Source organism: Lepidothrix coronata, unplaced genomic scaffold (genome assembly GCF_001604755.1).
Source record: "Lepidothrix coronata isolate B3197 unplaced genomic scaffold, Lepidothrix_coronata-1.0 Scaffold15, whole genome shotgun sequence".
NCBI lineage: Eukaryota > Metazoa > Chordata > Aves > Passeriformes > Pipridae > Lepidothrix > Lepidothrix coronata.
The window spans coordinates 1,395,648-1,408,874 of NW_016690195.1; the positions used below are offsets into that span (position 1 = coordinate 1,395,648).

The 13,227-nt window shown below is 35.2% G+C and overlaps 1 protein-coding gene across 5 annotated transcripts in view; it reads left to right on the plus strand.

Moving 5' to 3' along the window:
- The window catches only part of VPS13B (vacuolar protein sorting 13 homolog B), a 429,201-nt gene that overhangs the window by 86,550 nt on the left and 329,424 nt on the right, over nt 1-13,227 (plus strand). For all 5 annotated transcript variants that reach the window (XM_017806398.1, XM_017806401.1, XM_017806402.1 and 2 more), the window contains exon 17: nt 809-993. In XM_017806398.1, the coding sequence (XP_017661887.1) occupies nt 809-993 (185 nt within the window). The remainder of the gene's footprint in view (nt 1-808; nt 994-13,227) is intronic.

Below are 13,227 nucleotides of genomic sequence, written 5' to 3' on the forward strand. Positions count from 1 at the left end.
TGCATGAAAAGGCTCCAAAATGAGAGGGTTATAAAACCTTTATAGTTTTTGTTGAATGTAGTAAATCAATCTGTTGCTTCATTTCAGGTAGTAGTGTGTGTATTAGGAAGAAAAAGTTACTGACTTTGCTATGGTTTTTGTAAAGTGTTCTTGTTGATGGTGGATTATATTGTCACAGAAGAATTTATTTCCAAACAAAATGTCCTTTACTATGCACTAACCACTACTTGTCCCCTCCTGTTCCTCCTCCCCAATTAAAAAGTAAAAGGCACTGAAAAATAGTATAGTTACTTAATGAGCTCTATGTCAGTGAAATATGGAATATGTACCTGTTTGTATTTGCATGTATGAATATTCTCTATATGTTTTTTGAGTCACTGGCCATATCTCATTTAGCAATTCATTGTAAGCTTTTTAAATAAAAAAATTCAGAACATTCAATTTTTGAACAGGTGTTTTCTGTGTTTTTAAAAACTTAATAATTTTGAATAGCTCTTATTTTGGTGGGAGCACATGGAATTACTTTTATTAAGTAATTTAAAACCAAGAGATAATTAGATACAAATATATGAATTTTCCTGTCGTGTTTTGGAGGGAGATATAAAGTTAAATCATGTAACAGGTCCTATTTAGGTTTCATTTCAGTATAAGCAGAATCAACTCTTACAAGAAAAAACCTAATAGACATGCAGTTCCAACCTTACAAACTAATTGCTAATAGTTTGATATTCTATGACTAAGTTCTAAAATTGTTATTTTTTTACACCAGAGTATTGATTTTCCTTTTTTTTTCCTCCATATTAAACAGGACCAAGCGAGCTCATGTCCCACTAACAGAATGCATTTTTGAGCTCCCTAATTTGACCGTTCAAGCAACTAGAGCTCAAACTCTTCTGCTTCAAACTATTTATCAGAGCTGGTTTCATCCTGTTGGACATGTCAGTTCAGTGGTGGTGAATGAACCTTTGCTGAATGAGGTTTTCCAAACTTCAGGTAAATATGTGATGCTTTTGGTTAAGTATTTATAGTGGTACAGAGCGCTGCTAGTGAATGTGAATACAACTATATCCTTTAAATCCAGGTTTTTACTTATAGTAGTTAACAGACAGAATGGTTTTTGTGTGTATATGGGTATTTATAGCTTATGCTTAAAATCCAGGATGTAAGCTAAGCCACCCAGCTTCACTCCTTGGCACCAATTTCTGGATGCATTTAATTTTCCCATACAGGATAATTTTTCCATACTTTCCTCATCTGAAACATCCACCCTCGCTACCTTATATGGTGCAATGTTGTAACTTAGGATCATTCAGAGGTGAAGTTGGATTATTAAGGGCTTTATTAATCAATGGCATACACTGAATTTTTTAGAGGGGCTGCAGATGTTTCTCATCCAGTTTCATAAATAAATGTTACTTAACTGTTGTGAAACTGCTGAAGATATGCAAGTTTTGGTGTTGGTGACATAAATAATGAAATTCGTTACCTGTCATCCTTAATAAATAAATTAAGCATTTTGACCAATTTACAGAGGAAACCAGAATTTTCAAGTACATAAAGGTCATCCAGAAAATGACTTTTTTTTTTTTTTTTTAAGATTTCTATGCAGGCTATAGTAATTTATAGCTGTTATTGTTTACTTGTTGTGAATAAACCCATAACAAGAATAACTGAGATATTTTAGAATCTCCATCATTACCAGTCTTGGAGAATGTGTTAGGAGAATGATTCAGATGTAGAAAGTCATGACTTGAAGCAGAATGGTAGATTAGAATACTGGAAGTCTTTTAGTCCTGTTTTTTCTCAATCTTATTTTTCTTTTTCACTCCTGGTGTTTATATTAAAGTTAAATCTATGTTGATTTAGTGTTGCAAAAGAACTGTTGTATTTTTGTGTATCCCTTGGAATAAGTGTTTAAAGTGCTTTCCCAAAAGTCACTTGTTCTTTTTAATCCTTCATTCTGTGTGGGTTGCCTTAGGATGAAATGGTGAGGTTTTATTTTCAAGTCCTGGTGTTTCTGAAGGTAGCAGGTTTACAATCCACACCTTGGAGAAATCTGAAAATACGGTCATTTGATCACTTCAGATGGTCTTAGGGCTTGCACAGTTTCAAACTAACCTGTTCTATCATTTAACATGTTTCAGTCTGTCAGTTTAATGAACTGTGATACAACTCTGCTAACAATATCTCTGCAGAATAAAAATCTGGAGCACACATTTTAAGTACTTCAAGTAAATGAACAATATAGTACACTTGTTTTGATCTTTTCTTGTTCATGGCTTAACGCTTGACCTGGTAAATTTTATACTTCTGTAGTTGTGCTTCGCATTAACTAGATGAAGGCAGCTTTGTGTTCAAGGCTATGAAGTGATTGCTGTCTATCCTTTTGTCCTGATTTTTGTCTTTGTTGATTCTATAAACCAACTCCATTTTGTTTGAATACTGGTGTGTAAAATGTAGTATTATGCCTTGAAAGCTGTCCTTATACTTAGTGTTAGCTTTCACATACTTAGTGTTAGCTTTCACATACTTTTAACAGTAATGTGTATGTGTGTGAGCTTCTAAAAATTACCTGACTCTATTTGCACAGGGAAGTTTGAATTTGAACGCTTCTTTTACCTTTCTTTGTTTTTCTTTCTTTTTTTCCTTTTTTCTCATTTTTTTTTCCAGTGGAGTAACTATGAGGGTAATGCACTGATATTCTTTTACTAATATTCAAATTAGTTTCTCCAAAACAAAACAACAGCTGATGAGTGTTCCTTGGGAGTCCTTGAGTTCCTGCCTGCCATTGCCCTCGTGTTCCTCTGGGCTGGTGCAGATTGGCCTTAGACGGGTCATGTGGTGGGCCTGGCAGTAGCCATTGTCTCTCTGAGAATCTTTGTGGGTGTACATTTGCTGTATTTTCTTTTATAGCTCTTTGCTTTTTTTCCTTTGCTTTTTCCGATTATGTTTCCATGAAATTGTAGTTTTCTTGCAGGAAAAATTAACAACAGCTTAAAGATCCCCTTACCTTCACTTTATCCTGTTTCTCAGGGAATCTCTTTTTTCATATAATTTACTTTCATTCTGCTGTTAAAAAGAATCATGAACTATGTATTTTATGAATACAATTGCTGAAATTATCCTCTATGTTTGCATTTTCAAACTTCTAAAAGCCATCTTTCTAACTAATTGGAAATATAGCAGGACAAACAGTTATGCATTTATCTAGATTTTTATACCCCTGTTAAAAATAAGTAAAAAAACCCTGCCCATCTATGACATTATTCTTGAAAAAAAAAAAAAAAGAAAGACTTATGTAGTTTGTCTTCCTATTAATGGTCTGCTGTTATCCAGAGGTTTTCAGCAAATCTGCCTGCTCCAGACTGGATCACAGGATTTTACACATTCTTGATACACAGTGCAACAACATGCTTTTTTTGTCCTCTGTGAATGAAATGTGGCCTGTTATAGAAATGGTCTAGTTATAACTTACTCACCCAGATCTGTTCTACCCATTTTGAAATATACTGAGACTTAACATTTTTCTTCTTTAGTAACTACTTGAACATAGCTAGTCTGAAATGTGTTTGCCATTTGTTTACGTAGCCTACATCTTTCTCATCTGCCTGTGTCTGTATTCCTACTTTTCATGTGTGATTGAAGAGCATTATTGGGCTGAAACAGTTGATGCTCAGCTTTATTGGGGCTTATGTCTTTATTGGGGCTTTGTGCCAGGTGCTTTTGTGAGGGATGTGCTTCCGTAACATAGTGATTCAGTATTACTTGAACTCAAAAGTGATACCACGAGCATCCTCTCAGCAAAGATATTTTTTAACAGCAATTATGGTCCATAGTTGTATGCTTTTTCCAACACAGCCATCTCTTCCAGTTTTAAAACTATATCACTTAAACAGTGCTTATAATATGCGCTAAGATATTCTGTAGGAAAAGAACAGATGAAATTAGGGGAAAAAAGAAATAAAAAATAGAAAGCAATAAAAAACTGAGAAAGAGGATCATCTAATAAAAAGGGAAGAGTGCTGCAGAGGAAGATAAAACAAGGAGAAGCAGGTAGAAAAATTTCAAGTAGAAAATCAGTAACAGTGAAGAAAGGCAAAATTTAATAGGAAGACAAGTACAGATACATGAGTTGCAGGAGGAGAGAAAAACCTCAGAGAAAGGCAGGTGTCTATTGGCCCTTTGACATGCTGTGGAAAGGCTCACAAGGTACAAAGGCCTCTTTGGGAACCTGTCTGCAAGGTAACTGCACTGTGTATTTCCACAAACATATGAACAGAATTTACAGCTCGTGTCTGGGATTCTGTCCTAAAGTTTTACCTGGAGCAGAAATGATTTCCTGCTCCAGAACTTCTTTCAAAAGTAATTGAGGCTGAAGCTGGTCTAGGGATTCAGAAGAACCTCTCCAAACTCTATCATCTACAAATTCTTCTTCAGAATAGATTAATAGAATACCAGAAAGGGAAGATTGCTTTAAGATTAACTCTCTTCTGTTCCCTGTCTACTTTCCTCCCCTTGCTCTTCAGAAACCTTTTCCTAGTAGGAAACTGCTCAAATATTTCCTAGTTTGTAATTAGATTGCTACTTTATCAGATCAACTTAGAGTTTCTCTTTTACTTAACTTATCCAAAGGCAAGCTGTCTGAAAAAAAAAATAAAATCTGAAGTCTCAAAAGCAAGTTGTGTGTGTTTGGTTTCTGACGGAATTTAAAAATGAAGTGTCTGTACTACCTAAAATTTGTATTTGTCATAAGTATTAGTAAGGTCTGTTATCTTAAAACTTCCAGTGAAAAGAACTAGCTGATTGAGCTCAGAACTTGTGGAGGACAGATAAAATGAGTATGTCAAGAAAGATATTTTTTTATAGATAGATATTTTTATAAACATGTTTAAATATTTAGTCTTTCTTAGCTTGAGACTATCTAATTCTTCTAAGAGCAGGTTTTTAATTATAATTGATATGGAATTTAATGGGATTTTTGAAAGCACTTAACTCCCTTCATTGCAGTGACTCCTTTTGTAATCCATATATTTAAATGCCTACTTGGCAAAGGTTCTTTTCAAATGTGGGCTGGTGTTTTTAGGGTTCTGAGAAGCCAAGGCAATTAAAAAAATTGAGATAATGTAAACAATGTAATTTACGACTTGAATGAATAGGCTTTACCATTCAAGTACAAGATTGATGCATACTGCCTAAAATAGTTATGCAAGAACAAAAAGAATAGAAAATTTAAAATAGTAGATGGGAATACAAGTGACAAAATGCAACATAAGAAATGGATAAGTAAAACAGCTGCAAACAGCTTTTTACTCTTTTCCATGGGTCAAGAAAAAGTCAGTACTAACTTTTTTTAATGCATTACATCTAAAATAGAAAAATAGAACAAAGCAATCTTCAATCTACAATCTTTGGAAATTTCTGTTTTGGTTTTGTTTTATAATCCTTTGGAGTACAAGCACAACAGCATATTATATGTCAATTAAATGATGTTAGTTCTTGTGCTTGCACATGCTTGTGAAACATCCTAATTTTATGTTTCAATCACTATAAAAGTGGAAACAAAGATAAATCTGAAATACATCATGCTTTCTACATTATTGCATGTATAGATGTTAATAACATTATTACAATTATTATTATACAAATTTTTAAACAAAAATAAATGTACAAAATACCAATGTTTTAGGAAAAGGGCACCAGTTAAGATCTTTCAAAGGTTGAGCATGATTAATCCTATAGAGTAATTTTACTGTGTATTTTTTCCATTATTTGTTAGTAAGTACCTGAAGCACTCAGTTTCTAACCATTTCAGCCTGCCAAGAAAATACGTACACAGTTACATGTGGCTTTAGTTTACTCTGGAAAACTGGAACTTACTACCACTTTTTCCTTGTCCTATTCAGGTAGTTCATTATTTTGTTGACAGTTCGGTTCCATTAATCTGGTGTTTTTGGGAAAATTGCTTGCAGACCTTACATTTCTCTATTGAAGGTGATCAAATAGGCATTTGAATCCCTCATGTAAATGATGTCTTAAAGTTAAAATAAAATCTACTTTCCAGAAAGTAACTGTAAAACTATTTTATGCAAGATTTCATGTGGGATACCTTAATGGTTGAATAATAAATTTTACCTCATAAAAATGAAATTCAATAATACAGTAGCTTTCTCAGCGCAGTAGCATCTGGTTGAATCTCATGAGAGCCAATATTTTCCAACTCATTAGGATCATGTCGTTCTGTATGTCGTCAACATTGACTTAGCCAAGCTACCTTTACTTACATAACCGCCAAACTATTAAATAGGTCTCTTGTGGAGTGAAGTCAAATATTCCTCTTATTTTGCTTTTGCCTTGGAAGAAGAGAAGAAAATGTACATACTGTAACATTTAAACATCTGGTCTAAACCACATCAGGGTAACACTGAGGAAAGTAACAGGATTCAGTATTCTTCCCAGGTGTACATATAAAAAAGGGATGTGGAGCTGCTGCATAGTTCTATTAACCACTTAGGAAAAAGACTGAAATAAGTGACTTGCTTTTCTAATACCCCTGTTTTTAAAATGACTTTTTTCCTCTTGCCTGGTCCCCTGCCACCAAACTCCAAAACACAAAAGCCAGCAAAAGCCCAACATTTCAAAGTGTAGCAGGTTGTTCAGCTCCAATCACTTCCTTACAACATATTGGCATTTAACCTTTGTTTGTTCCATATAACATGACCAGTTTTGGCATTCATTTTGAGGCATATGAATTAAACCTTCTGTCTAAAATCAAAGTTTAGGAGTGTATTCTCTTAAGTAGTTGCTTGGGAGTGGCAGGCCACGGCTGTATGAAACTGGCGCAGTATAAACAGTTTAGTGTCTGGCGTGGGTGACTACCCACATGTGTCCTTATCCTTCATGTAGGCTCAGAATGAAGTGTGTGAATAGTACTATTGTTATAAATTGTACGTTTCTTTGAAAGTCTGGTAGATTATCAACAGTAATTCCAGATGGAAAACCAGCATGGATAAGCAACCTAAGCACAATTTTTCTTTAGCTTAACTGTTTAAGCTTAATAGAGTTGTGTATAAGCTTTTGTTTCCTCTTATTGTAAACATTTTCAGTGATATTCTTAAGTCATAAACTGACTTGCACTGAGAGGAGATAAGTGGGACATTTTATCATTTCAATATGTAATCAGTCAGATTTATCTTGCTGAGTATCTTCTTAGTAAATCCTTTGCCAGAAGCAATGATTCTGTAGTGACCTGAAATAGGAAACTGCCAATCGATGCCAAGTATGCATGGAAACCAGTAATTATGATTACCTTTTTATTTTTTTTCTGGTCTAATTAATATACACTAATAAGGTTTGAAATTGAAAAATGCAGTATTCTGATGCTTCAAAATTCAGTTGAGACTTTTTAAATGTCTGTTGTGTGAAAATGAATGTATAAATTCTGTCAAAAGCACAGTGAAAGAGAAAAAGAAAAGCTAAAAATCCCAGTAAGCTGTGAAAGGAATACGTGCATGCGTGGAATCCATAGCTACACATAAATGTATATAAGTTTCTTAAGTTGAATTATTTCAGAATTGCAGGAGAGCTTAGTTCAGTGTGTATGTTGAAATTAACAGCAAACTCTTAAGTATGTAGGTGGGCTACCAAAGCACCAAGACACCTAAGCTTAGAGCTATAAATAGTGCTCTTACTCCAGTCTGTAGTTTATTTGCACAAATGGCAGTGGAAGCTGTGACTGAGAGCACCTGTTTTGTTCAACTGTTAATCTGGTGTTATTTCTTGTTCTATTACGAAAGGTGTGCTTGGACAGCAGAGGGGAAGGCTGCCTTTTTGCCTTATTGTAGCTGCCAGGTACTGCATCAGGTGAAAAACTCTCAGGGAGGTTGAGAGGGTGGCTTCTTCTGTAAGAGCAATAGAGCGTGTTGAGACTAAGCTACTGGAATTCAGTGCTATGACAAGAAGACTGGGAAGAACAGAAGTCATGAATCTGCTGCATAACAGGAGATGTGAATTTTCTGAGAAGTGCTCAGAGCGCACACAAAAGAAAGCTTCAGAGATAACAGAAGGAAAGATTCTTTTTTGCAGGAGGGCCCAGAGAGATCAAATTTAGAGTGAACCAGGGAACCATCAGTGGTTGCTCATGCAAGAATAAGTCATCAAGGAGAAGGTCATGGTGTTTTTTTGACATCTGTGTTTTTTAAGAAAAAGGTTTGTGCAGAGGTTCTGCAGCAGAAGTATCGATGCCAGTCACACTGCCTTTAGCTGAACAGTGCTTTCCGGAAGAGCAAAAGGCAACTATTTCTTTTCACCTGGCAAAAAATAAAAGGGTTGTCAGAAAATTCAAGTTGGAAGGGACTGCAGAAAGTCTCTAATTCAATCTTCTAAAATCGGAGTCAGCTATGGGATCAGACCAAGTTCCTTAGGGTTTTACGAAGTCAGGTCTTGAAAATCTCCAAGAACACCCTACCTCTCTGTGCAACCTGTACCACTGCTTGACTGTTCTCATGGCAAGAAAGCTTTTCCCCCTATCCAGACAGAAGCTTTCTTATTTCGATATATGACTGTTGTTTTTCATCCTTCCCCTGTGCACCTCTGTTACAATCCTTCATCACAACCTTCTCATACATATGGGAAGGCTGCTAATATGTTGAGTGTGTTAACTGCTGGTTTTGACCTTACTGAACAGTAGAACAAAGCTATAACTGAGGAGTCCTAACTAGTGCTAAAACTTGGTGATGGTGACTCTGAAATCCATTTCCAGTTCTAATTCTCATGCCAACTAGATTTAACCGGAGTGTTGATGCTATCAGTACATACAAACTCAGTCATACTGTTGTCTGATTAGTGAGTATACTAATGTATGACATGACTTAATTCCAGATTAGATCATCACTCTGTGCTAGTTTGACAGTTGTGGAAATTCCAGAAGTCAGTATGTCTCCTTTTCCCCTTCAGATTAAAAAATCCTATTTTGTAGGATATCAGATCAGTTTATGTAGTGAGTTTTTCTGAGAAGAAAATGAAAATGCATACAAGTGCGAAGTAGTAGCACAAAGAAATGATCAATAGTTTATGTTCATTATGATATAATGTTTTCCGTTTGAGGTTTCATTGGACCTTTTTATGATGTTTACTTATTTCTTTTAATTTATAGAAACAACTTGAATCACTCTAAAAGAAATTGGAACACCCTATAGCATATCTTCCTTCTTTGTATTTAGAATGATAAATTTTGCAGTTTGGAAGGTGACTGGCTAATTAGATGTTTTGATCTCGGAGGCAAGAAATATCAGCAAGGAAACTTTTAATGGAATAGATGATTAAGGAATATGAAGGAAATGAGAAAATAGTAAAGATAAAATTGAAGAAGTTCCTGTGAGGAACTTAATGTAGTAAAAATGTGTTTATTTTAGTAGTACTCTTTGCTTTAGGAAAAAATTGCCTAGTCATAATCAAAAGTAGAAAGGTTTAAGAATAAGCAACTGTTAAATGTGGTAGAAGCGTGTTTTCTGTTTGCAAATATGTAATATTGAAGGCTGACCTTGAGTAGTGAGTTTATGTAATGTATGAAGTTGTACAGATTCCAAGTATCGAACTGCTGCTTAAAACTTATAAGAGTGTCTACAATACTAAGAGTTAAAAAATACTAGTACTCTCTGAAGTTACTGTTATGTAAAGTAGTAGTGAATGGCATGGAAAGCTACTTTTCATTTCTTGTGGCAAGGTAAGAGGATAAATACCGGTGGTATTCTTGCCATAGAAAGATACCAGAGCATTATGTACTGCAATAGCAATTTTTAGTCTGATGTAACACATGATTTCTTTTTATATTAAATCTGGCTTTTATAAAAGCTACATACATTGTGATTATTTTAAACCTAGAGATTATAGATCCAAATCCTATTTTTTAATTGCATAGATATTCAAGAAAAATGTATTCTTCTTCTGGAATATATCCTGCGGAAGAGTTGTTAAGCTGTTAAAAATCCATACTCTATGAGACGTAATTACTGTGTTCCTTGCAGTAAAGAATTAATGTTTTTCGATGTGTCTAGTCCACCTCTTAGTCATAGAATACAATTATTGCAAGGTACATGTAATAAGGTAATGGTAAGGACAGAAACTGTGTTTTTACTGGAAAATACCGAGCTACAATTATAGCAGCTCTTTGGCAATTAATTTTTTAGTCAGTATTATGTCTCTAAAGGTGGGAAGTTCTTTTGGAGAAAAATTCTACCAATGGTAGAAATACACAGTAACATAAAACAGTAGTAACAATAAGGCAGACAAAGTTAGTCAAACACTAGATTCTCAGTGTTCTATGCTAAGCAAGAAAACTCCTAAATGAATATTTTATAGTTTCAATTTTACTTTTGATTTTACTGTTTGAGGGTAATTATTAAGGAACTAGTGTAGAAAGGGATGTGTTCTGTTACAGTGTTATTTGACAGTAGCCAGTGAATGTCCCTTCTGTGTGAAGTGTAATAGGAAAATCAAAAATGGCACAAGCAGATGTAGCTGCTTTGATCTTGCTTTCAAGTATTGTACTACTGAAACAAGTATTCCTTACTTCGTAGTGTTGTAAAGATACATATCACACTATGTGAAATGTTAATTAAAATCTTAGATTTTGAGGAGATGTCAGAGTTCTATGTTTAACCACAGCTCCTGGATTTTGAGAGCTTTGTCTTATGCAAAATAAGAGGTCCTAAATCTGCTTTACATCCTCCAAAACATACTTTGTAACCAGGGCTGCTGTCGATTCAGAGAAAGTAATCAGAGCTATTTCTAGAAGCACCTTTGTTTTAGTTGGAGATCATCTAAATAAACACAGTTCCTCGTCTTAATTTCTTTCTTTTATGACTGTATCATAAGTCTAGTATGGATAAAGATCAACCCAAATATCTTTTGCCTTTGTTTTTTCATTTTGTTTTGTTCTGATTTTTTGTTTAACATGATAAATAAATCCAGATATTACATAGTCTTATGTTGATTTCTTCTCTCTTTACACCTTAGCTTTGTTGCTGCATCTCACTCAGGATCTCTTCCTCCTTTTACTGTTTTTATGTCAGACCCTGTGGTAGTCAACCCTTTTCTTTATTGGACTTCTTGGTTTCAGTCTTTTTCTTATCTCCTTTTGATTTTCCTCTTTTTTTTCTTTTTTAATAAACAACAGGGAACATGATCAGTTAGATATGGATGAGGAAAATTGTCTCTTGCATGGTAGCTTCAAATGTCGCTTTTCTTATTAAAGATGCTTTTTCTGAACTGGGTTTTATGGCAACCATTTCTCTCTCCCCCCATTAGTTATTGTAGGGCAAAAGGAGTGACTAGAAAACACAGAAATTGAGAAAGAAGAAATGCAGACCTTGGGTAGTGTTACAGAAATGTTTTGAGTCTTCTTGACTGATGCCAAGGGTGTTTTGACCTATTCCAGTAATTATTCGAACCTTCCAATTTTAAAACATGGAAACTTGCTGTTTGAAGAAAAGCTTAATTGTTCTAAGGGGTCTGATCTTGTTGAGAAGCTACATTTAGTTCTTCAAATGAATTGTCACCATAGTGGCATTATATTGTAGTCTGATTCTGTTTTCTGAGAGTAATGAATACTGGATGATTTAGAGCAAAATGCAAGAATTCCAACTGGCTATGTGCCATTGCTGCTACTTTGAGTTCTCTTCTTATGATGGATTGCTTGGGTTTTACCTGGTTTGTGTGCCATACCACAGCTGGATACAGCACTTCTGTTATGTCAACTGCTGTATTCTTGCATTAGTTAGCATTTTTCATTCTCCTATATCTAAATTCAGATTTGTGATGTAGCCAAATCATCTTAAACCAGGTATTTTAGTAAATGGAATTACTGGTGAAAAATTTTGAAGTAATAATGAGTAACAATACTAATAAATTATTCACTCGCTTTACTACAAGCCAAGAAGACAAAAAAGTGTTTTTAAACTGACTTCATTATCACGGCTAGGCTTCGCGAATGAAGATTTGGGGAGGGCTCTACCCACGTTTGCTACAAGCAGGCTGGTGGCTAAAGAGGCCAATACAAGATAGACACGTCCAGTTGCAAAAGGCACAGCAGAAAGACTCCTTAGGTGGTGTATTCTGCAAGGCACGATTCTTTTTGCATTGTCTTTTCTCCTCGAGAGTGATCATGCGTCCATTCTCAAAAGCATCAGCTGCGTTATAGATGGTGTGTCTCCAGACCTCCCAACTGGAGGCCAGAGTAGACCAGTTATGGTGATCAATATGGCCAAGGCTGAGATGTTGTTTCAGGGAGTCCTTGTATCTTCTCTTCGGGGCTCCTCTCTTGCAGCAGCCAGTGGCAAGTTCACCATAAAGCAAGATCTTAGGGAGGCGGTGATCTTTAATCCTTGAGATGTGCCCTGCCCAGCACAGCTGTGTTCTCAGCAACATGGCCTCAATACTTGTGACAGCTGCTTGCTCTAGAACAGATGTATTGGTCACATAATCTGACCAGTGGATGTTTAGGATTGGACAGAGACAGTGTTGATGGAAGCGTTCTAGGAGACACAGGTGGTGGCGGTAGATGACCCATGACTCGGAACCATATAAGAGGGTAGACAGCACTATGGCTCTGTAAACACTGATCTTTGTACTTTTCTTCAGGTGTTTATTTCGCCAAAGAGTTTGGCGAAATAAACTGACTTAGAGCTGTCTCAACTTACTATTTTAGCAAGTCAAGGAGTCCATAAGATTTTAATTTTCATCTATCTTCTGACATATTTTTCTTATCTTTTTATGTATTTTCAAAGAAAATATTTTAAGAAAAATCTATTCTTTGCTATCTCAGTATCAACCTATTTAGTGTGAACTCAGTGGATTGTACTCAGAAGTTATATAATGTCTTTTGGTGGCAGTTTGGATAGCAAAAATACATCCTCTGAATATGTGCCCTGTTTTTGGATAACTGGGTCCATTCAGTTTTCTGACTTTATGCTTTCTGAAATTTTGGCCATCTAAAGACTATATAAAATTCTGTTGCTCTCCTTTAACACATATACCGATATGTTATCTAAGAAATCCAGACCTCAGTTAAATTTTGAGATGCAGAATCACTCTTTTCTGAGTACCTTCAGATTTGTTACCAGTGTGAAGAATAAGTCTGCCATCCATCTACAGTAACTTCAGCAAAAGGAGTTACATAATAACTTGGTTCAGTTGTTTGCTTGAAAAAAGGGAAGTTTTCAAACTCCAGCA